Source organism: Nuphar pumila, chromosome 5 (assembly GCF_984573655.1).
Source record: "Nuphar pumila chromosome 5, dmNupPumi1.hap1.1, whole genome shotgun sequence".
In the NCBI taxonomy this organism is placed as follows: domain Eukaryota; kingdom Viridiplantae; phylum Streptophyta; class Magnoliopsida; order Nymphaeales; family Nymphaeaceae; genus Nuphar; species Nuphar pumila.
The window spans coordinates 113,698,171-113,724,485 of record NC_143253.1 but is presented as its reverse complement, the minus strand read 5'-3'; the positions used below and the strand labels follow the sequence as shown (position 1 = coordinate 113,724,485).

Below are 26,315 nucleotides of genomic sequence, written 5' to 3'. Positions count from 1 at the left end.
TAAAAAAAAAACTCATGAGTAGCTGCTTTTATAAGCTGTTGTAATGAAACAAAAAGCCAACTTTAAAGTAAAAAAATTAAACCGACTCTGAATTGAAGCATGAAAGTTGCAAGGCTTTTGCAGGCACAACAATTGTTTGTGTGTCAGACAGAATCTGAAGTTTGAACCCTTTGGCCAGGTCCTGTAGAGACCCAAATAATAGTCTTGATACGAGGTTCACATCCGAATAAGAGTGACTGATCTGAATCCAATTATGTAATCCAATCAGCCATTCAGCTAGTGGGCTCGGATCACGAATGAACTTTTTCCATCTGATTCCAATCCCGTTTAGGCATTATATGAGTAGGTAGGGTTTCAGTAGGTACTATATCAGAATCAAACAGAACCTCTGCATTCAAAGGATCTAGGATTTTTCCTTTTAGACAAAAGGGGATACAAAATTGGGGATTCCACATGGAAGCAGCATGCCATTTTAACCAAAATCACTGAGTAAACCCATGCAACGTACAAATGCCATCTACAAAAGAATCCCTTGGCAAGACATCCCGATTCAAATCCCTATTTTAACATTGAGCAATTTGTTTTGAATTTTCCAGAAACCCACCAATCAAAAGCACCTCTAGCCAATCAGAATTTTAGTTGAAAACAAATTCCTAAAGTTATAAGAACTCCATCTCAGGCACCAACTACATGGTTCGATATCCATCGCAAGTTAACTCCACGTTCTTCCGGGTCAAATAAGATAGTTAGACCGACCACTGGGGGCTCCCCTTGTCTGGTAGGAGCAGCTAGTGCATGTCATCTTCTGTTTGGACGTTGCAAGTTCAAATCCCAATGGTATCGTTGTATAACTGGTAGTGGTCTGCCTAACCACAGCTTGTCTTACAAAAAGAAAAAGATATACTGGTTACAGCGGCACTCTCCTAACCAAAGGTTTTCAGGTTGGGACCCTATTGGGGAATAGATAGGTATAAAATGTATCAATACCACAACTCAAGACACCAACAACATTGTAATGCAGTTAGCCCACATCCCTGGGGCCTTGTCTACAAGATTGGAATAAAAACCTCCACATAAAACCTCCACTGAAGCTCTGGCAATGCAGACCATGCTCTACAGCGAATTCCTGCTCAGCTGCATCAACTCATAAAATTTCAAGCATATATTTCTCTACGACGAGTATTAGACTCCAAATTAGCCGTTCAAGATTGACAGTATATTTTGAGTCGTGAGTGTCTAACATCAAGCTTGTTGCCAACAGTTCTCTACACAAGCAAATAGAACAAAAAAAAAGAGTGTTTTTAGGTTCGATCCAGGCAAGAACTACCCTAAAATCACTCTCAAGTTCTCAACCAGTCTTGCTACATATTCCATCAGAATAGTTACATATCAAAACCCGCACATAGAGGCCAGCCTCACAATCCCATTCACCATGATCACACGTTTTAATACCGGAAGTCCCATTTTCTATATGGCGCCGTCTCAAAGGTTCTGTCATGAGAGAGACAGAGAGAGAGTTTGACTTACCTGTTGGACCATAGATCCATATTTAATTGGGCTTAGGGGAAGGGGAACCACTGCTGCTGCTGTTGCTACTGCTCTTTCCTCTGCCCAACCTTCACAACAAGAATGGTGAACAAACATCTCAAGCATTAGCTGATGTGGTGTTTCATTAAATGGTAATAGCAGTGATCAATCAAGCACATAACCAAGACCATAACAACCCCACATGGAAACCCATAGGAAGCAACTCATCAGGGTACAAGGCAATCACAGGAGAGTTCAACACAAAAATTCTGAATAGGCGACCAGAAATATAACCTCTGTACCACCGTACAGCACATCCCCCCCCATCTAGGGATGGCAGTGGGGCGGGGCGGGGCGGGGCGGGGTGGGGGACAAGGTCTCCACCCCCACCCCGCCTCAAGATTTTATCCTCCACCCCCACCTCCATCCCCAGCGGGGAATAGATTTTATCCTCCATCCCCGCCTTCATCCCCGTTTCATGTCCTCCATCCCCGGTTCAAACGGGGATGAGGCGGGGCGGGGATATTGCGGGGAAAAGTGGTCGGGGCGGGGTTGGGGTGGGGATGAGGCGGGGATGAGGCATAAAATGGTTGGAAAATCTGCTAAGCTACCAAGAACCATAGATTGGAAAACACTACCTTCTAGGACTCCGACTTCTTGATATCCTTCTGTTTCCCTGAAGTGGAAAATGATATTTAAGAAAAGTAGTTATGCCAGAGACAGGAAATGAAGCCAAGTAATTATGAACCAAGAAAAGAATACAGGTTGCAACAACCTTGCGAGGGCTTGGGGATCTGGAAGAGGATGAGTTGGACCTCCCACGTCTCGGAGGAGCAGCTCTGCCCCTGGTTATGTTTCATGAAAAAAAAAGGTTAGCAACGGTACAATGCAAAGCAACCAATAGAAAATCACCTTCATTTCTTTGCATGCTAGCCTTAATCACACACACACAGAGAACAGAGAGAGAGGTTGTATAGAAAAATCATATTAACAAAGCAGAAATTAACCTCAATAGAATGGACAAGAAATAAATGAATTGGGGTTGCAGAAGCAAGGAGATTCCTTGTATTCAGTAGCACATCCAAAATGCATGAAAATACAGGCATAAAATGGTTGCCTACACAATCAGAATCCATGAAAATATGCATTTTGCAACAATAACATTGCAGAAAACAAAATTGTCGGGCGGGGTCTAAAATACATGCGAGCACAGGACCTTGACAAGAGCAATATATTAATGCATATGTATTTGAAAGAAGTCGTCCAATACTACCTTAATCAACACCAAAATATTAACAATAATAAAAGGATGATAGTTGTTTGGTTGCCAGCAGGAATAGATTAATGAACACCGCTCTCTCTCTCTCTCTCACACACACACTGGCACACATGTAGGTGCTGTGGCACAGAACCAAATAATTCACGGTACTTTTAATTTGCATAGTTTTAATATCCAAAAGCTAAAAACTAGCCTTTATATCATGTTTGGCATGTTTTATTTACTATTTTCATGTGTTAAGATGTTGTGGGACATAATTACACAATCCTTATGTTAATTAATTGCGAGAAGCGATCTTTCAACATCTTAAATTTTGAATCTTATGGCACATTGGTGATTATTAACCCTGCTAACATAGTAAATAAACCATGCTACATAATTTTGTACAGTTAGATCTAACATTTGGTGGCTACACTCATGGAAACAATAGTATACCATCATATGATATCGTGGTTGAGAACCACAAATAGATATTCTCATATATAATGGTGAAAACAAGTAGGACATGATATAAAAGTATAGTAAAAAACTTGTGCTTTTGATTTTTAAAATGAATTTAAGCCTTTCCATCAAAATATTCTTTACTTGTATAGATTTATAATAAAAAATACATTTTTGAAAAGCACAAATCATTCAACATTAAAAGGGCTCCAATATAAGAAAGGTTTATTTACAATTTTACAAGATTTCCATTTTCCTGAAACAAGCTTCTCATAAAGATTAGGAAGTATCAAAGAAATGTTTAGCCTCATGCCTCCAGAGGTGAGCTTCTTAGGTAGCGAGCTTATGAGGTTTTAAAATGCCGCCAGTAACTATGGATTATATTCTCCAATCTGACTCTTCAAAAGAAAGGCCGTTAAATTCTTATGAACCCTTTTAGCAATGGTCCTATGCATCAAGAAGAGTGAAGATATGTTAATCAGCTGATAAGATGAATTTCACCAGAGGTTTTCCTGGACACCACAAATGACAGCACAAAAGGCTTAAACTGATCTCATTTATCTTTCACCAAAATCACCTAAGAATGCTCTCTCATAATGACTGAAAAAATAGACAAGCCAGGTTCTTGACTAGTAGCACACCAACTATCACGGGTATATTGGAACACTAGATGCCCATAATTGATTGGCTGACTTGGTTATAGGAGAGGAGTTAATAAACTACCACTGATTTTTAGCTCTGTTACATCAAAAACTTAAAGATCCAAATGAGTTCTCCATGATTGAGAAATAGAGCCATTACTAAAGATCAACATACCATCCACATACTGAACTCGGAAGGATTTGTGCACGTTAACACCCTTGATAAAGGAGAAAACATGGTACTCTTGAATAAGATAATTGATGATCACCCACCAATTCAGGTAGAAGTGGAGATAATGCGTCATGTTTGAAGCCACATGCTTTGTGAAAGAATTTCTTACAATTGATGCAAAGCCACAATCAAGGTCCATTTAGGATCCAAGCTTTACTGTTTCCAATAGCAATATGGGGTATCCTGAATATTTTGTAAAGCTTTTTTTCTGAATAACACTTCTGGCTTTGACGAGGTACACCATGTTATGGGCCAGCAAACTACTAATACAATTCTTCCAAAAGAAAAAAAATCAATTGTTGTTTCATAATAATGATGGCCGATCTTTTCTATGCCTTTGGGGCCAACACTTCTGACTCATGCAATAATTCATAAATTAGCCAAACTGAGGATATTGGTCTAAATCTTGTTTTTTTTTTGAAAGAAATGGCATTTCATTGATAATAAATAGCACAGAATCAGAAGGGGCAGTGACGAGTGATGATAGTCTAAATCTTGTTATGTCACCTCTTTTTCTAGGATAAGCGTGACGGGGCACATATTTGCAAGTCCCTTAGACCTTGATCGAAAAGGACAATGACAGACTTTCCCCCTTACTGAAGTGCCCTCCAACAAGTGAGGTGAAGTCAAAAGCAAAAACACTATCTTAGATTTGTTTAAACTTTAATCCCAAAAGGAACAAAAAACAGAGCATCAAGTTAGCTTCGGACTATATCAGAAGAAGACCTACTATCTAAGGTTTTACATTTTAGTATCTACAAGACATAACCTGCTCTATTTTAACCTCAAAAGCTAACACTGAATACATGTGTAGTGCAACAAAATTAATATGGAAACTGGAGAAAAAGTTTCCACACAGAAAAAAGGAAACTTTCCTTGTTGTCACTGTCCAAAAAAAAGTCCATAATGGTTGAAAGATACCCCCACATGAACGAAGTAGAAAACAACTAGAACAGCAAAATGAAGCTTCTTGCATATTGTCTATTGAGAATAAAAATAATTACACTGTTCAATTCTTTAGGTTTATTCATAAGCACTTCCAAAATCTTCACTAAGTTACAGCTTTGCAATATTTCTTTCTTTCATCACCTTAGTTATCAAAGGCACCGCCTAGGCGACCTAGGCGCAGCCCCACCGCTTGGGCGACCAGGTTTAGGCGGTGGGGCTCTATATTAAGGCGTGGGCACTGCCTAGGCTTCTTTTTTAAAGTTTTTTTTAAGACATCATTTGTTTTCTTCTTCGAGGAGGAGAAGAAGCAAAAGACATGTTATTTGTCTATTGCTTTTATTATGTCTATTGTTGAGAAAAAGAAGAAGACATATTATTTGTCTATTGCTTGTATTATGTCTATTGTTGTTAAATTTTTTTGTATAGATGATTTTATTTTTTGTGTATTGTTCATTCACATTGTTAGTTGTATGGTTTGTTTATTCAATTGTTAATTTATTCTTAATTTATTTGAGTAGGTTAATGTTATGTAATATAATTGTTTTGCAGTGTTCAACGACATTATTTGTCTACTGCTTATTGTTGATTGATTTTATATTGTATACATGTTTCTTATTATGTTTTTTATGTTTTTTCAACTTTTTTTTATTTGGGGTACCGCCTGGCTTTCTTAGGGGGCTCACCGCTTAGGATCCGCCTGGCACCTATGACAACTAAGTTCATCACCACTCTAACTTCCAAGTAATAGAAACTGTTTTAGCTACCTACTTAAATACGGGCTAGCATCAATATTAGGGCACTGTGCATTTCTTACTCAGATACCCAGTCCCCATGTGACAAAGTCAATGTTCACATTGTTTTGTTTTCATCATGTTTTACTTGAAGAATGAAAGTATGTATTCTGCTTGAAATTAACAAGCAACTAAAATATGAATTATTTCAGAAGTATACTACAAGTTTATTATATGCCAAAAAAACAGTGTGTAAAGAACAGCATAACAGAATACCTGCGAGGAAGAGAAGATGATCTTGAGCGAGAATGAAGAGGCCTGCGAATAGGGGAGCGGCTGCGACGACGTCCAACAGGTGATCTCCTTGGAGGACTTCGAGCTCGCCTAGGGGGTGAACTGCATGACAAGATACTTTCCCAAATTAAATGATATACTACAGGTATAATAAGAAAGCATAAATACCACGAATGAAGGACTGGATGCACAAATTGGAATCTAGATACATGAATATATGAGAAGCAAAATAACTTCAGGTGATAATAGCTAAGAAATTAGCACTTCTCACATGATTTCTAGTTTTCCGGATAAGTACTTAGAATAATAGTTTTCATGATTAACAAGCCATTTTTATTCAACCAGTATCAAATGGAATATGATCAAAACAAGAAAAAGATCATTCCCCCATTAGCCAGTGATGTCTATTTATGAAGCCAACATATTGCAGAACCTCAATAAAAAACAGATGTCCTCTGGGGTACAGTGTATGTCAATGATGAAGGATTTAAGGTCATTTGACTGTCAAGTGTCAACATTCGTAAAATAAACAATTGTTTCTTCAAAAAAGTTTGCTAAGCTCCACAATGCTCCTAAACCAGAAACCAAGTTGCTATTAGCGGCAAGATAGGACTTCAATTTTCAACAAAAGGCGAAGGAATAACAATTCGGTTAGGCTACAGTTTCTGTGTAACTGTCTACATAGGACTAACTACTAAGACCGGGCAGCCAATATAAGCACTCGCTATCAAAGCATCTCCCTGTTCCTTGCTGAATGCTGATATAGCCATAACACTTGTCCCTTTCACTGGTATACAATTAGCTGGATGGCAACAATCAAAGGTTAAGCCCCAAGAGAGACTGAAGGTCATCCATAAAAACATCAAAGGAGCAAATAAGATCAAAGCTAAAAATCACAGCCAGTACCAAGTACCAACAACCACAATGACCAAAAAGCTCTTCTCAAGTAAAAGCTCTCTGCTTTTAACACTTCTCTATCTTTCATTTCCTATCTTCTTTTTAACCAAAATCACGTGCATGCTCACACATGTGAGCGTGCAGACACAAATTTACGTCAAAACTCAAAAGTATTATGATGTAGAAGAAGCACATTCACCAATAACACTCACAATAATGTTGACAAGGGCTCCTTGTGGGGAAATTTGAAAACCAGCACTTTTCTCAAGGAGTTTTTTAAATAAACAAAATAAAATTGATTTATTTTAAGGCTTAAAATATCTAAATGTTATGGAACTGTGAGAACGAGCAAATATGACACAGAAACACTGCTTGGTCCCACCACACTGTTCATCACAGATATAACCGGCAAACACTTTATATTGTGAAATAAATATCATGCCATAAAAAAATTTTGTTGACATATCAGTGCTGCATTCCCCAATAATGTCGATCTCAAATATGGATGATATGCAGCTTGACCAACAGCCAAAAAATGCTAGCAGTGTCCATCTTTGAGATCCGAATATACATGGTATTAAACAAGGAGAGATGGTTTCAAACAAACAAATCAATTAAAGAATAGTGCACCCTAGTCAGAAAGAGGCCTCCTCACATCACATAAGACCCTACTAGATCCTATTCACCAACTAGTCACTGGAAGTGATTTTGATAAACATTTTCAGCTTTTAGCACATTTACACATTTGATTAAACCATTCAACTCCATATCATCTATGTCACATAAGTGCGGGTGCGACATGGCAGTTTCAAAAAACTTGGGTGTACATAATATATATATATATATGTGTGTGTGTGTGTGTGTGTGTGTGTGTGTGTGTGTGTGTATTTATCTACAGTACTACTAAAGTTGGATGCCCCCAGCATGGGACGTCTTTTTGGCGAATTCTGCACCAGGGCAGGAATGGATATCCAGATAAAAATTGTAATGTTTTAGTGAATCAGTGAATGACGATTCATCACCACCACAACCTCAATGTGTGACACACACTCTTTATAAATAGGGCACGCGGATCAAGTTTTTTTCGTAGTGATGATTCATCTGCCTTCACTGCCCCAAGTGTGCCAGGCACTCTCCCCATATATGTATCTATCTACAATACTACTAAGGTTGGATGCCCCCTACGTGGGATGCCTTTTTTGGTGTATTCTACGCCAGGGCAGGAATGGACATCCAGATAAAAATTGTAATGTTTTAGTGAATGACGATTTATCACCACCACAACCTCAATGTGTGCCACACACTCTTTATAAATATGGCACGTGGATCGAGTTTTTTAGTGATGATTCATCTGCCTTCACTGCCCTAAGTGTGCCACACACTCTCCCCATGTGGCCGTGTGCATCAGGCTCTCTTTTTCTTATAAGAGAAGTGGCCAGGGAACCATGACAATGAGCACAATGTATGAAACTCTTGTTGGTGTGGCTTTACCACCCCTGCAAATCCTCCATTCGGCACCATCACCTACATGAGCCTTGAGCGCATCAACATCGACCTCAACGAGGGAAACTACGACGACTACGCCGGCGATAAATGAAGCCTAGGATTCAGCATCCATGAGTGCTATGAGGGAAGGCTCCCGCTGGCCATGCAGAAAATCGACTGGGTGATGCTCATGAACGCCATCTGTCATGCACTGCCACTAGAGGCGCTGCTCGAGGCATCATCGGAGTTCCGGGACTTCATCCGAAGGTGCCTCCAGACTGATCCCACGCAGTGCTGGCCCGACAACAAGTTGTGACACCCCTTCATCAACCACCACCAGATGATGCCCTCTCACCCGCTCATGGCGGAGATATTGATGTCTTGTCCACCGCTCCTGGCAGAGGTGTTGATGCTCACTCCATGCTCATGAAAGCTATCAGGTGTTGATGCGCCGTTCCCGCACCCGCACCACCAGCGGTGAAGGCGATTACTAAATCAGTCTGAATTGTTGGTGGTGCTGATAAACGCCATGTATATGCCCAAAATCGAGGTGAAAGTATAGATGGTGTCCTTCTTTCTCTTGCTTTGTTCCTTTTTCCTTTTATTTTCCATTTTGGGGTTTTTGGTTTTGTTTTTTGGGTAGGGTTGATCGAGGAAAGACAATTTAACTCGACAATTGGATTCAATTTCTCTCTCTCTCTCTCTCTCTCTCTCTCTCTCTCTCTCTCTCTCTCTCTCTCTCTCTCTCTCTCTCTCTCCATGAAATTCAATAGATGTTCTACCTCATATCAATGAAATGAATCTATTCATGAAGAAAGAGTTTGTTTTTTTGTGTTTGTGATTTTTTTTGTGAGGTTGTTGCTTCTTATTCTAGCACACTGTGTTTCCCTTTCTAATTGGGGTTGTGCCTTGTGCTTTCATGGTGGCAACGCACAGCAGCCTTCATAACCTAGCCGAGTTTCTTGCCATGGTTAGACTTATAACCTTGAATCATGGTCCACTATGTCACACAAAATTTCCATTTTGATTGTTGTATTGTGCTCTCTTACATAATAATCATATTGAAAGATTCATAAAAATGGCCTTTGCTCATATTCACAGCCATTAGTTCAGTTCCATATTGAACTAGAGCACCATATGGTCCTTGGAAAGATAATGATCCTTTGCAAGAGAAGATAAAGTTTATGAGGACAATGTGGATATCATTCTAAACACCATAGTGTATATGGATGGATGAAATGAATGGTATTCCAATTTTTTCCAATTTTGAAGTAGATGGGGCTTAGTTGTTAAAAGTGGCGCCTAGGCGCAGCCCCACCGCCTGGGCGACTAGGCTTGGGTGGTGGGCCCTAATTTAGCGCCTAGGCTTGGACCGACTAGGCGTAGGCCTAAATAGATCCTATTTGTTTTTTTTTACCCACATGGGTCACATAAAAGGGGGCCCTACTTGCCCCCTTTTCGCACCGTCTCCCTCTCTCCTCTCTCGGCTGCCCCCTTTTCGCACCCTCTCCACCTCTCCTCTCTCGGTTTTTGCAAGAAGAAACGACGATCCGAACCCAGGTACGGCCCCCTCTCTATTTTTATCTCTCTCTTGTTCTCTCTATCTCATTTTCGTTCTCTTACTCTAGTTTATGTCTTTTTGGCACTCATTGAGTGTGTTTGAAGACCTAAATATAAAGGACCACATAAAGGCATTCATTGATCAGTCCATTCTTCCCTTATGGTTTTGTGTTTGATATGTTATTCATTGCTATGAAGGATCATTGGCTCTGGTCACTATATTTTCCAAAGGCTATCTTAAGTATTTTATTTTGCTTACATGCAGGACCAATGAGGGAGGCTCATCTGGGTTCTCACACCATAAGATCTCATGGGGTTCAAGTGGCTAGAGTTCATATGCATGACTGGCTTATACTTCTTATCATAACAAAGCCCATCTTAAATATTATACATCCATTTTACCGTTTTGTAGGGAAGGACATGATGTATGACCTTAAGTACCCACTGAAAAGCAATACTATTCCATTTTGGACCGTTCCAGTAAGTCCTTTCTTTCATTTTTGTATAACATTTATGGAATAGTGCTATTTGGATGGATTCATTCATTGATGTCTTTTGTTAACAATAATAATGTCAGATAATAGCAATTCTATTGCCCATGGACATCTTTCTTCTATACTATGTCTACCGGAAGGATGTTTATGATTTCCATCATGCCATTCTAGGTAACGGCTCATTTCTTGTTTATCTCGTTGTCTAGAAATATAAAGGGCTTCGTCTGTCAAATTGTTCAATGATTTCACGAATATAACTGATCTTTTGGTTCCATCTGCAAATAAATGCCTTCTGTTCTCAGTCTTAGTGACAGCAGTTATAACAGATGCAATCAAGGATGCAGTAGGCCGCCCTTGACCAGACTTTTTCTGGCATTGTTTCCCGGATGGAACGGATGTAAGTGTCTGAGGTCTCATTTTCTGATTCAACGTGCCTTTGAAATTATTAGTGTATGTAGTCGATTTCATTACTTTCCCTTAAATGTTAGTTGTTTATCACTTCTTCTCATACTTTTGTGGTCCTTTACGTTTAGGTCTATCATCTATGATTCTGTTTATCGCTTCCCATATTTTTGTGGTCCTTGATGTATTTTCCATTGGCAGCACTGATTAATATGTAGTGATTGTGGACATCATTGCTTTCTTCATCTTTCATTTTTTGTATATTGTTCATTCACATTGTTAGTTGTATGGTATGTTTATTCAATTGTTAATTTATTCTTAATTTGTTTGAGCAGGTTATGTAATATAATTGCTTTATAGTGTTCGACAACATATTATTTGTCTATTGCCTATTGCTGATTGATTTTATGTTGTATTCATGTTTCTTATAAATTTTGGTTGTTTGTTTACATATTTTGTATGTTTTTTTTTTGTTTTTTTATTTGAGGTAACGCCTAGTCCACCTAGGCCTTTTTAGGGGCTCACCACCTAGGCTCTGCCTAGCGCCAATGACAACTAAGAGATGGGGACAAATGGTTGATCATTGTGGACCTAAAGACTAGGAAGATTAGGTTCTTAAATTTTTTTACTTGTATCTTAATTTGAAGGGATTGTGGTTTAACAGGGTTATGGAATAAGATTTGCAATTACAGAGATAAGTTGTATCCATGCACAACAGGGGTAGTTTGGTAACTTTTTTAACTAATCTTTCCAAGACAGAATGTTTATCGTTATCTCAGAAGTGTTTGAAGTATTTGGATTGACTTGTTAAACCGCTGGTGTGTGTTTAAGGATACAAGTAAAATAGCCAAAAAATTGACCCCCCCCCCCCAAAAAAAAAAGAATCAGATTTAGCGGTTTATATGAAAGCCCAATTGGATAAGGGTATCATTTGGGTCAAATTGGATGATGTTGTTTCGATTCGGATATAGGACCTGATCCATATTAGGTCTTAATTCAAACTGCATTTTATGTATAACATACTTTGGAATGTACTGAAAGCGAAGGCGGATGTTTGAGACCTACAACCTCAAAAGTTGCCCTAAAACACTTTATATGAAGGATACAATTACCAGATCTTAACTACAAAACACTAACCACCATTACATATGAAAGAGCATCACCTACTTATAAACAAAGTGAGACCTGCACACACCTTCAAGCAATGCCAAGACGAAAAAAAAAAAAAGAAACAAGCAACCACCCTGTACAGATATTGTTCAGATAAATTTCATATATAGTTTTTTTCATGTAATAACTTTCTAATTGTTAATGACAATGTAGTTAAAATATATTTATTCAATATCTAAATGCAATCTTGAATTTAAATAAAATGAAAAGTCTAAACAAAAAAAAAAGGATCGTATGAACCTCAATCACATAAAAAAAAACAAATACCACATAAACAAAAAAATCATTTTCAATTACCCAACAGCCAAACAGCTATGTTTGGGAGCCTTGAATCAGCGGTTGTGTTGTGGTTTCCGCCATTCTCCTGTACTCTCTTGTTGTTTGAGAGCAGTGGCGTTGCTGAAACAATGCATTGGGACAGGTGTTGGCAGGCCCAACACCACATTTCAACACCTTTTATGAGAGGATGTCTTTGGCAACTCCTCTCTCAACATCACAGATTGGCAAAACAATATTTTGCCAACACACTGAAACCGTGTTTGCATCCCATTGCAAGGCTCCCAAACATGGCCTAAACAATCAAGTCTTCCCTTATCCATGCATGTGTAATTTTAATGCTTTTTTTATATTTTCTTCAGTTTGCATGCTGCTTTAAACTCTTTCTATATGGACTCTGCAGCAACTTCTTCATCTGAATCCATCCAATGTGAATTCACGCAATCTTTTTTCATCTTTATTGAATATGACCAAAAAGTGTTTGCACAGGATTGGTCGATCATCAAGCCATGTTAGATAAACCAAGTACTTTACCAAAATTTCATATTTTAGTTTCTGTTTAAATCATCAAATATAGACTTATATATAGCACTAAATACAATTAGCATTCTATCACAAACAGTGTTTGTCTCTATCGCTAATAGTGTTCGTCTTTATGTGCAAGTCAACGGTTATTTAAATGGGTAAAAATATGTTGCATCGTGTTCCATAGGCATGAACCCCGAATTAATTAGCTTGTGGATACACTACCATTCTATGCATGCATGGGAAGACTTTCCATGCACATCCTCAAAGTGAGAGAGTTATAAGGCCAGGCTTGCTTAAAAAAATAGTGAAGTGCAATTTCTCCTAAATTTTATGCAGTATATCCAAATTTGAGTCCATATTGAAGTACTTGTTAATTTCCCTTTTATTCATAAATTGCTTCTTTCTGCTCAGCCTTTTCCGTTCCTGCATCTGCGTGTGTTGGGTGTGGGCTCCACTAGTGTATATACTATAGATAAAACTGGACTTAGTTAGGGTTAACTGAATCCAGTTTTGGACAGAAATGGTCCCCGGTGCAGTTGACTGCACCTGACGCTGCAGAAGCCCTGTCCAAGTGTCGCACCCGTGCAGACGCAGGTGCGAATGGGTGTGTTGGCCTTTTAGAAGAGTCCGTGTTACATAGCATATCATCTATTTTCAGATTCAATTCAAGTAAAATGTCATTATGCACTAACAGATCTGGAAATAGTTGCTTCCTCAACTTGGTGAATAAAAAACGATCTTCCAAAAAACTTATATAGAAAATAAAATTCAAGACAACCATCTCCCACTGAACCCCACACAGTTCCTGGCTTCATAGCTAGTTCCCCAGAAAAGATGCACTAAATGCACACAAGGCCACCAAACTCCTTAAGATTTTCTTACATTTCATTAAAAAAATACATTATCTTGAATAGACTACTTTACCAACAGTAAGCAAATGTCTAGACCATTTTCCCAACAGTAAGCAAATCTAAAAGGACCCAATGAAGATTAAAAGGTTTTAACCAAAAAGGCGAAGGATTCGAAAAGTGCAGTTTTCTTTTACAAGCATATTGACTCTTAACCACAAAGCAGAAGACACAAAATCTAGGATAGGAGTTGCACTGCAATACCTCTCAATCTCAACAAAATATTTAAGATTCAAGCTATTCAAAATCATATTCAACTATTAAGAAATCATATAACTCGGTGACTGAGAGGTACCAACACAAAAGAAATTCTGAAAATTTTCTTTACATCAGAACTACATATCCTTGGCAAATCTTACACATATTTTCATGTCACAGCTGGCACTAGGACTCCACTAAGATGCAATCTAAAGGTTGATTTGATTCTCCATTTACCCAATACACACACACTGATGCTGCAGCTAAGCTAATTAAGTCCAGTCCACACACACACTTTACTGTCCACAGTTGGCACTAGGACTCCACTAAGATGAAATCTAAAGGCTGATTCGATTATCCATTTACCCAATACACACACACTGATGCTGCAGCAAAGCTAATTAAGTCCAGTCCACACACACACTTTGCTGTCACACAGTTGGCACTAGGACTCCAATAAGACTGCAATCTAAGGTTGAGCTAATCTTTTCCTCTCCCACAACACACATGTACACGATCACACATGTGAACACATACAGACATGCACATGCACCCCCACAAAGAGAGCTCTACAATTACATGAAGCAATAAGCAATTGCATCATTTGGTAAACACACACACAAGATAGAAGACATGGATTCATGCAGTTTATGTCCACTCACTAGAAGACAAATAAACTTCATGAAATAAGATAAAGCAACATTTTTTAAACATTTAATTCACAAAAGGTAGCATGGTCAATCCAAACCACCACAACTTCTAACATATTATCTCCAAATTTTCCATTTTTTAATAACTTATGTCTTTTAGTGCAGATGTCTTACCGGCGTCTTGGTGGTAATGGGGAGCGCTTGCGGGCCACTGGGCTGCCACGTGCCCTTCTTGGGGAAACCCTGTTGAGTAAGAGATTATCTCAGTCAGGATGTAATGTAAACCAGAGAAGGCAAGTAGACACAAAGCTAACCGTGCTGGTGGTGATCTCTGTCTCCTATGAGCAGGGGATGGAGAACGTCTTCTTGATGGTGAAGCAGGTCGCCTTCTGGGCGGTGATTCACCACGTCGATAAGGTGGGGACTCCACTCGGCGTCGTGGAGGAGAGTCAGCCCGCCGTCTGGGTGGAGAATCTGGGCGCCTTCTTGGTGGAGAATCTGGGCGTCTTCTTGGTGGAGAATCACCTCTTCGAACCGGAGATTTTTTTCGTGGTGGAGAAAGTGGTTTTCTCCGAGGAGATGCTAATGAAACCAAAAGCAGTAAAAGGATGATGATGAAACCATGCTCTTCAATTTGTTGATGACAATATGAAGTGATAGTAATGGAAAAGATTATGGGAACCACACTAGTTCAGTATAAAGAATAAATAAAGGGACTGTATAAAAGACCAACTATAGAAGATGTAAAACAAAACTGTGATGGTGCGACCAGAAACTTACGTTCCCTCTGACGTGGTGGTGCATCTTTGACCGCATCAGTGGTGATGCTATCCTTCGATGGAGGTTCTCTCTTAGGAGCTGACGGTGCAACTTTTGGTGGAGAAGAAGCTTTTTGACGTTGGGGTAGTGTAAAGCGCACATGGACAACATTACCATCAATTTGACCCTATTTGGGAGCATAAAAACATCACAAGAAAATCAGGCAGACTTTACCATTATTCCATCAAAGTTATGAAGAAATTAAGAATTGACACATACCCCATCCATGTAAAGAAGGGCTTTCTCAGCATCAGTTCTTGCTTTGAATTCCACATAACCATATCCTCGTGGTAACTGAACCTGAAACAAGAGAAAGATAAAAATTTACTCCTATTCAATGTCATTCAAAATCTTGGTCAAAGAATGGCATGTTGAACAATAATTCATAGACTTACACTTCGGTCCATTGCCAATTCCGCATTAACAACTTCTCCAAAATTACCTGCACGATTAAATTAGCAAGTTAATCATAAACCACAAACAGGCCAATGTCACATAAAACTCACATTGCAAGGAACAGAGTACTGAAAATGAAAAGAATGGAGAACTTGTATGTCAAAAACAAACACTAGTGTTGACCATGGAAAAACTGGATATTGAGAGAAGCTAAAGATTAAGCCATGAAGAGTTAGAAGAAATCCAAAACCCTTACAGCATAACAGTAAGCAGAGAATGAGACAACTGTGACATCAATAAATTTACGCAAGTAGTTAAGCCAGCTTGTTCATGACATCACAATCATATTAGTTGAAAGTTGAAACACATGAAAGAAACCAAGCCAATCTCCCAACACTACAACAACCAACAAATCATATAGCACACTGCATGCCATTCAAATCTAGTTCTAAATCAATCAGACTCACAATATTCATCCAACCAAGCTTACCCAACTCAAATCATAGCCTCCAGCTAAGCCATCATATGATGCCATAACAGGAGACCTAAATCAATACCATATATAAAGATGTTAGTGAATCAGATTGAGTTGGCTTGTGGACAACTCCAATTGACCATGGTAATGAGGAAGATTGAGGTTCATGTTCAGGTAAAATCAGGCTGGCAATCTACCTCACAATTTAGAATCCATACCTTCAGTAAGGTTACCATATGCAATGCGCATATATATATATATATATATATATATATATATATATATATATATATATATATATATATATATATATATAAAATGGATTATGGGGGTTAATATTTGCCACAATCAACTTAGCAAAACCTTTTTTTTCTTTTTTTGTTAAACCTAACCTCATAGATGCGATCTACATGCTCCATTTAGTAGGAATCAGCTTTTGAATCACTGAAAATTTGAAAATCCTGTGTACAGGTTTTTCCAGCAAAGCAAAAATAAGTGGCCACCTATGTATAACATAGACACGGCACATGACCCACCGTACCCGTGTCTGTTAGAGCTTGAGTTTTGATTTAACCTGATCTGCAACAAGAAAAGGTGAGAAGAAAAGGTAGAAGAAGAAGAATACGCTGAGTCGTTTTGGAGCTGCACAGGCTCACGTCTTACCCAATGCTTACCTGTCCTGATTTCTTATATTTATGTATTAGGTTACAAAGGAATTTGTTTATGGACATGACTGTCCTACAACAAGGGTAATATCACAAGTGTGCCCTAGTAAGCATGTCAATCACGCAATCCCAGTTTGGGTTTGGATCAGAGCCAAACTGGTCCAGCCCATTTCACGACACTTAATACCCTCCCTCAAGTTGTGCATGATCTTGTACCATGGACAACTTGTTCTTCAAGAACAAGAATCTGCTTTTCGTCAAACCCTTTGTAAATAAATCTGCCACCTGGTCTTCCGTATGGATGAAATGAGGCTCAATCTCTTTGTCTTCAACCTTGTGTCGAATGAAGTGATGATCTATCTCAATATGTTTTGTCTTACTGTGGAAAATACGATTAAAGGATATTTTAATGGCACTTTGATTATCACACAATAAGATAGATTTCGAGATCCGTTCCTCCAATTCATTCAGCAAATGCCTTGTCAAAGTGGCTTCAGCAGTTGCAACAGCCATTGATCGGTATTCAGCATCAGTACTTGATCTAGCTACTACCTTTTGTTTTTTACTGCTTCAGGATACTAAGTTTTCCCCAAGAAACATGCAATACCCGAAAACCGACCTCCTTTCATCAGGATCTCCTGCCCAGTCCGCATCACTGTAGACCGTGACATCATGCATGCCTCATCCTTTTCAACTTTTCTTATATATCAACCCATCTTCAATGGTACCTTTTAAATACCTCAATACTCTCTTGACTGCATCCATGTGTCATGTTCGCGGCTCATGCATAAACTGTGACACTTGATTGACAGAATAAACAATGTCAGGGCGAGTAAAAGTAAGATATTGAAGCATGCCGACTACACTTAGATATCTTGTAGGATCTGGGTACAAATCTACATTCTGTGAGCTAAGCTTTTGATGTAAGACACTCGGTGTAGACAAAGGCTTGCAATCTTGCATACCAAATTTCTTTAACAAATCTAGTGTGTATTTATGTTGTGTCAATGTCAGGAGACCATCCTTCCTGTCTACCTCGACTCCAAGAAAATAACGCAAATCTCTTTGTTTCTTCAATGTGGTTCATCGAGTTCCCTGTAACAATAATATCAACATATATCAACAACAGGGTGGTGAAACCTTTACCCTTGAATATAAACAATGAGTGGTCCAAGAGAGATAGACAGAATCCATGTTTCTGTATTTCTAAGGAGAAACTTTCAAACCACGAGCGTGAGGCCTGCTTCAAACCATATATGGCTCTTTTTAGTCTGCATACATGTGTGCTTGGGTCTCCCTCATCATATCCTGGAGAATGTTCCATGTAAACTTCTTCCTTCAAGTCTCCATGAAGGAATGCATTTTTGACATTTAACTAACTTAATGTCCATTCATGCTTGACAGCTAAAGACAGTATAATTCTTATTGTCCCCATTTTGACCAGGGGACTAAAAGTCTCATCATAATCCTGGCCATACTCATGTGTAAAACCCTTTGCAACAAGCCTCGCTTTGTATCGTTCTATGGTGCCATCGAGTTTGTACTTAATTTTATAATCTCACTTGGAATCAACAACATTTTTGTTAGGAGATCTAGAAACAATTTCCCACGTCTGGCATTCATGAAGCGCTTCAACTTCTTCATTCATGGCCTCAATCCATTTGTTTGATTTCAGAGCTTGATGAAACCCCACGGGTTCATCGTGCTTATCAACCTGAGATAAAAAGAGTTGAAGATCCATAGATAATTTGTTGTAGCTGACCCACCTGTCAATAGGGTGTCTGATTCTATTTGAACTCCTCAGGTTTCCATCGAGCACATAAGTGTCTGGTTCAATGTGAGGAACAAGAGGAGCACATTTTTTCTTTTCGCACATACACATACCCTTTAAATTTATCAATAGGATGAGGTTCTGGATCTGCCCCTTCTTCAGCATATGAATCTCTATTGGCCTGATCTCCAGATTGAGGTAAGCATGTTTGGCCTGAGTCAATGTCATCTTGGTCAGCCGATTGTGTTTCCAGAGTACATTGAGGTGAGCAATCACCATAAACACTTGCAAATAATTTTGCCCTCATCCATGGATGATAAACCTCTTCTCTGAGAATTCTTTGACAGGTATTAAACGATACATCTCCAAAATTATTCTCATCAAACACAACATTCCTGAAAATTGTAACACGTTTAGTCATAGGGTCATAACACCGATAACCTTTGTAATCATCGGCATATCCCACGAATCTACACTTGGAAGCCTTTGGTTGGAATTTATTCCTGAGAGAATCATCAATATGAACATTGCAAGTGCATCCAAACACATGCAGAGCATCATAATTAGGCTGAATGCCGAAAAGAGAAAAATATGGTGAACTATTTTGAAAAACTGTCATAGGCAGATGATTTATAATATAGATTGTCGAATGGAATGCTTTTGTCTACAGACTAATGGGAAGATTACTATCATGCATCATACTCATGGCCGTTTCAACAATATGCCTATGCTTTTTCTCAGTAATTCCATTTTGTTGTGGCGTATGTGGACAAGACACTCTACGCTTTATTCCATTACTTTGGAAAAAATTAATAAAATCCTTCGATGTATACTCACCACCTCCATCACAACGAAAATGCAGAATATTGGTAGAGAAATGGTTTCGAATAAAGGCATGAAAGTTGCAAAATATATGAAAAGTTTCAAATTTATGCTTCATAAAGAATATCCAAGTATAACGAGAATAACTGTCAATAAAGATGAGATGATATCTGCTGCCAGAAGAAGAACAGAAAGGTGCAGGACCCTGAACATTTGAATGAACAATTTCAAAAGGTTTTGAAGCTCTTTTATTTATAGAATCAAAAGGAATAACATGACTCTTACGCATTTGACAACTGAAACACTTTTTATTATTTTTCTCCAGAGTTAAATTTGATTTAGGAATTAATTTATTTGATACAAGTTTCTCAAGAAAAGAATAACTGCAGTGACCAAGACGATCATGTCAAAGACTTGGCTTATTACATTTAGAAAAGCTAAAAACAGACTCAGGATCTGACATAGATAACTTAGACTGAAAAAACTTAGACTTCAATAAGGGCTTCAAGACGAAACTAGTATGCGCAAATGGATCTTCCTTGAAGATGTACATATTTCCTTTTCGTTCTCCTTCAACGAACGTCTCCCTCGTTTGAAGATCCTTGACATACACAGAAGAGGGTGTGAATTTAACATAAGAATGTGTATCATCAACAAGTTTAGACAATGATTTTGACAAAGGAATGATTGCATCACCAATGTGAGAAATATGATGGTGAGATCCATCTCAAGTAACAATACTATTTTTACCAAAGTAAGGAACCGAACTCGAGAGCTTACCAACATCTCTCGTAACATGGGTCGCTGCTCCTAAATCAACATACCATAATCCTTGATCATTTTGCTTCAAGTGCAGCCCAGACAATGAAGCCAACAAAAGTTGTTTCACCTCCCCCATCAGTTTTGGTAACATTATCTTCCTTCTTGCTCTCAGTGTTTTGCAACCTTTCTTTATTTTGAGGATTAAACCAACAATTTGACTTAATATGCCCCTTTTTATTGCACAAGTAACATGTCGGGACCGCTCTTTGATTTTGGTTCTTCACATTGGAGTTGAACGGCATATTGGGTGTGGGAAGCAAACCTGGACCTGCAAATCTACCACGACCTCTTCCTCCTCTGAAGCTATTTCCTCCACTAGCTAAAACATCTTGGGAATCAGATTGAGCACCAGAATCGTTAGTAATGCCTTTCAACGACATTTCGCATTGTAGAAGTTTTGCCTGGAGGTCCTCAAATGAGGGAAGCATGGGCAAGCACAACAATGATGTTACCAATACATGGTAATCTGGTCCCAAACCATTCAATGTCTATTGCACTTTATCCTTGTCTGGCACTTTACATCCAATAATGACAAGTTGATCTGTAACAGTCTTCACCTTATTCAAATAATTCATGATAGATAGGTTGCCTTGCTTGAGAAGCTGAAATTCATGCTTGAGGAACAAAACTCTGGCTTCAGATATCTGAGAGTATGTTTGTGTCAACCGGCTCCACAATTCCATCGTTGTGCAGTCGTCGGGAATAGCAACTAGAACTTCCAGAGACAAGGTAGATGTGATGTAAGCAATTAATGCCTGGTCTTTTCTCATCCAAGAGGCATAATCCGAGTTTCGAACAAGCTTGTTTCCTCCTTTGCAATGAACTCTGGTGGGGCTGGAATTGATCCATCCAGATGACCAAAGACATCCTGGCTCCAGATAAAAGGAACTATTTGTCTCTTCCAAGTCAGGAAATTGGAATTATTCAATTTCTTAGAAACAAGTTGGTTAAGGAAGTTTGATGACAAACTGGTCTGAGTTGAAGAAGAATCCATGATTATGAGATACGTGAATATAAAGTGGAAAATATTCTAAGAAAGGAGCAATCGAATGACTAAAAAATCTTTGAAATAATGTGACTGCTTAAATTCAGTCCAGAAGTGAACTGGCTATAACAGAATTCGGATCTGTTGTTTTTTTAACAGATATAAGATCACGAGAATAGTCAAAATATCTATTCAATATTCATGAATCAAGCCACCAGAACATGCCGTGTTCGGATAGCATTAATAGGCTAAAAAAAATTTGTTGTACCAAGATCATGATGAATCGTGTTTTAAGATTAATCAAGGATCAGTTTTCATATGAGAGAATAAGAAAACAGATTCTAGGATAAAAAAACCACGAGTTTTGCTTGGAATATAGTAGCGATTCAAGAAGGGTTTCAAGAAAGGGTTTTGGTGGGTGACGATGAAAATTTAAAACCAGAATTCATGAGTTTCAAGAAAAGGGTTTCAACAAGATGAGAATGCAATAGATAACAGGCTTTTAAGAAGAAGGGACGTGTTTTTATGGAAACACGAAAATACTTTCAAGAAAAAAAAGAAGACGTGAAGAAGGAATCGTATTTTTGGGAGAAAATACGATAGCACAGATTGTGGGAGAGAAGAAAGATTAAGAAACAGAGAAAGAAGAATATTTTCCTGGCCGAAAACAGATATTCTCAATGGTCATACCTTTTTGGAAGCAATACCGAGCCCTAGAACCAACCTTGCTCCGATACCATGTTAGAGCTTGAGTTTTGATCTAACCTGATCTGCAACAAGAAGAAAAGGTAGAAGAAGAAGAATACACTGAGTCGTTTTGGGGCTGCACAGGCTCATGTCTTACCCAATGCTTACGTGACCTGATTTCTTATATTTATGTATTAGGTTACAAATGAATTTGTTTATGGACATGATTGTCCTACAATAAGGGTAATATTACAAGCGTGCCCTAATAAGCACGTCAATCACGCAATCCCAGTTTGGGTCTGGATCAGACCCAAACTGGTCGAGCCCATTTCACGACACTTAATAGTGTCAACACGCCTGGGTACGGTTACGGGTACCGGGTGCGTCATTTGGGTCAGGTCCAACTATGACCCAACCCAAAACCCAGTTTTTGAAACTCGTTTTTCTTTGATAAAAAAAAATGAGAGAAGAAGAAGAAACAGGAGAGGAAGAAAGCGGTGGACATCGAGAGAGAGAAGGGGGGAGGTGTACGTGGGCCTTCGTTTTCTTCTTCCTCTTCTTCTTCTTCTTCTTCTTCTTCTTCTTCTTCTTCTTCTTCTTCTTCTGTTGAAGGTGTGAGAGAGAGATAGACGGCACAAGGCCCAAACCCTCCCTTTTTGCATTTTATTTTATAAACCAAAATATTAAACTGCCCCATCTACTTTAAAAAAAAAAATCGTCCAACTCTCCAATCTCCATAAAATAGCATCCTCTCATATATGTATATATACACGATGGATTGGATTCATCCCAATCCAAAATCCAAACAATATATATATAGTTGTATCCCCGTACCCACATTTTTTGAAATCACTGTGTTGTACCCTATGTACCCGTACACGTGACATAGGTGGCCACCTATACAATCATGATCAATCCAACACCACCAAGCATCAGGGAAATAACATAGAAAGCAAGCTAATGCAAATAATGCCTAGTTAAAAAATCATCCAAGCAACTAATGGAGTAATATATCTGTTAGGCCTTCAAGTTCTCGTGGAGACCTTGGGTTACCGACATTAAAACAGGGAATGATGAAAAGGATAGAAATGTATATCTTTTTAGGTCCAATAATCCATCACAACAGTTGACATAGGCAATCTACAGTAATCTTTCAGATAGTCTTGGCGCTGCAAATGAATAATTATGTGCATTATCCAAAGCTCATATCCAAAGCTCAAGCAGTTCATTCGAAATCAAACAAAGCAGCAAGTGACAACATTTTTTTTCAGGAAAGCGACAACTATAAAACTCAAATTGCTGTCATACCAAGATTTGTTTCATCTGAGAGAAGGTAGAAGGCTACTTTAGATAGCTCAAACTATTAGCATGTTCATAAGTGGAAAATCTTAAATGCAAGGGCTTGGTAGAAAATAAACACCAGGTCTAGGACCCTAAGAAGAACCAAAAAATGAAATCAGCAGAAAGAATGGCCAAGATCACCATAATCAAACTTATAATTGCAAAAGAAGGGCAGATGGACTATTAAGATTCAATTCAACCTGAGATTCATGTAGTGCCTTGCTGGTTATGTACTCTAACTGTCTTTGCAAGTTACGCCACAGGTGACTCATGCACTTTTAATCTCGAGAGTAGACTACACACTGATTGGATCAAATGGGTCTAGTTAAGTTTGAAACTTTGTTGGCCCATGCCCAAAAGTACCCAATACCAGTACTGATATGACAATCGTATACGGGTCTGGTAAAAGTACCCACGTCACGTAGATGAAAAGAAAAAGTTAAATGAATATTTGCAACAAAAAATATTTTTTATAGACAAAAAAGGCCGTGAAGTCAATGGAAATAACTAAGACAATAAACCAAAAATCGCAACAAAAGATGAAAAAAGATTTTAGACTTTTAGTGAAGATATATGAAAATAAATGAGAAGCAAGTGCACAACCTGCTCCAGAAGCCACTACTTGATAGCACCAACATTTACAATGCAAACTGGGAAATAGCTCAATTGATGAGATAAATCTTAAATGAGTACTTGTAAATAATACACAAATTCACTAAAAGAATAATGTACAAATTACACAAAACCTTCAGAACCTTAAGCCAAAGGCTTTTAATACTGCAGCACTCATAATGCAATAATGCAGGAATCGACTGATATGGGAAATACAAAAATTAAGAATCACCATTGAAGCCAAACCTTCAGCCAACCAAATGTGCAAATAACAACAGCCCTTGTCAACAGATTTGTATGTCCAAAGATGGCATAAGAATCACCTTTCCATAAGCATGTGAGGAACGCAAGAAGCAAATCATGAACAAGCAATCTTAAACAAAATTAAAACTTTTGTGCTGCTAGTTTGGTTAATAAGATTTAGTTTTTCCAAAATCTTTGTAAAACAGATTAATTCAAACTTGACGCTTCACTTAGGATGAACATCCTCAAAAGAATATTGACACCAGATTGAAAGATAGGTAGGCCTATGAACAGATAACACAGCATAAAGTTATAATAACAGAAAGTAATGCAACTACATGAAACTATAACAGAAATAAATAAATATGAGAAATCCAAGAATCCTTCCCTTAAAGCTCCATAGTACCCAAAACACTAAAATATACATAATTTCATTTGAAACTTACTAAATATTTCTTTCAGATGAGCTTCATTCACATTTCTTGTGAGTTGGTCAATATGTAGAACCACCGACTCAAGAACTGGAGATGCCTTCCTGTAATAGGAACAGTGGCAGTCTTGCAGATCATAAGATGGTTCACACCAGTAGAGAGAAATTAAAAAGTAAGTAGCTTATTAATCCAACGGAAGTTGTACAAGTATCAATTTTTTTCATTCTTGTAAGTATAATGAATCAAGGCAATCACCACTAACTACAAAAACATCCTTCTATGACATGTCACATAAGTCTACCAATCATGCAATAAGAGAATGAAGATTAGATGGCTGAAAAAGGTGAGAAACTAGTTATAAACTAGGAACAACATCAACGACTCACAAAGAAACCATAGGAAATCATTTTTGTGTCTTCTGCTCATGACTCTCGTGAAATCTTACAGATTTCTTAGTCTGTGCTTCACTATAAACACACCCTCTAGTGACATCTCCCATTATCCTGTTACGTCAAGCATTACCAAATAATTCACCAGAAGACGGGTAACTGGGCCACATATGGTTCAGATTTGCATTACCAAATCCAACCTCATCAGATCTGTCTTATCCGGAGTCAGATTCAGGTTTGGAGACAAAATATGATACAACTAATTGAACCTATATCCAGATAGAGTCCAAAATCAATTCCAAGCCTGATTCACTAATACCTTACTATTTAATGAGAACACTGAATCACAAGTTTTAAAGTGGTGATGCACAGGTACTGAGAAATCTGGTGATAGTTGTTCTTGACACAATGCCAGCAGCCAGGTTCAAAGTCAAGAAAAGTTACTTTCAAGGTGCAAGAAAAATCCAATCAGATTGAGGCAAAAAACTGAATCTGAATACAGAACTGATGAGTGGCTATTGTACAATACTAAACACAACCTGATTAAGCAACCAGATATGGAGGGCCTCATCAAACCAGAGTAAAAGCATTCAATTCTGTTGGATACTCGACAAAAACCCCATGCTGTTAATGTCCCTATTTATTTGGCTGCAGTTTTGTCAACCAAAGTTTTCTCGTGTGAAGTGTATACCCATGAGCCAGGTTCAAAGTCAAAGACAGTTCACTTTCAAGGCACCACAAGAATCCAAGCAGATTATGGTAAAAAATGGACCAGAATCCAATTCCAACGGGTATCTATTATATATTACCAAATATGACCTAAGTCATCAGATCTGGAGGGTACCAAACCTGACTTATACTGCTGACATACCTAACCATTGTGAACTGCAATTTTGCCTACACTACAGTAGCTTTCTCATGTCAAATGCACAATTGCACATTCCACCTCTACAATGTTTACACACTGAAGAATATATAGTTTATTACTTTTGTAAGAATTTAAGATTATACATCATAGGACTAGAATCTAGCTATAAGTGCATCCACTATAAACATTATTCAGAAAATGGTAACAGAATAATTATCAAGTTAATTTAGCATGCAAAACATTGTGGTGGTTTCATAGTTTACCCCATTGGTTTGTCATAATTCATACCCTAACCTACCAGTGTAGAAATGCTATATTGTTATATCAG

At 38.2% G+C, this 26,315-nt stretch overlaps 1 protein-coding gene across 4 annotated transcripts in view; it reads right to left on the bottom strand.

Annotated features, from left to right (window-relative positions):
• Positions 1-1,194: 1,194 nt before the first annotated feature.
• Positions 1,195-26,315, bottom strand: part of LOC149838201 (uncharacterized) — a 30,997-nt gene continuing 5,876 nt past the window's right edge. The window contains exons 3-13 of one of the 4 annotated variants that reach the window (XM_090006447.1): positions 24,746-24,834; positions 15,876-15,922; positions 15,700-15,780; positions 15,442-15,607; positions 14,976-15,243; positions 14,836-14,904; positions 6,076-6,195; positions 2,303-2,372; positions 2,166-2,203; positions 1,528-1,616; positions 1,195-1,265 (exon numbers count right to left, since the gene is read on the bottom strand). In XM_090006447.1, the coding sequence (XP_089862573.1) occupies positions 1,550-1,616; positions 2,166-2,203; positions 2,303-2,372; positions 6,076-6,195; positions 14,836-14,904; positions 14,976-15,243; positions 15,442-15,607; positions 15,700-15,780; positions 15,876-15,922; positions 24,746-24,834 (1,015 nt within the window). In that variant the 3' untranslated portion in view covers positions 1,195-1,265; positions 1,528-1,549. Of the gene's footprint in view, positions 1,617-2,165; positions 2,204-2,302; positions 2,373-6,075; positions 6,196-14,835; positions 14,905-14,975; positions 15,244-15,441; positions 15,608-15,699; positions 15,781-15,875; positions 15,923-24,745; positions 24,835-26,315 lie in introns of all 4 variants that reach the window. The other 3 variants (XM_090006446.1, XM_090006449.1, XM_090006448.1) reach the window with 3 other exon arrangements.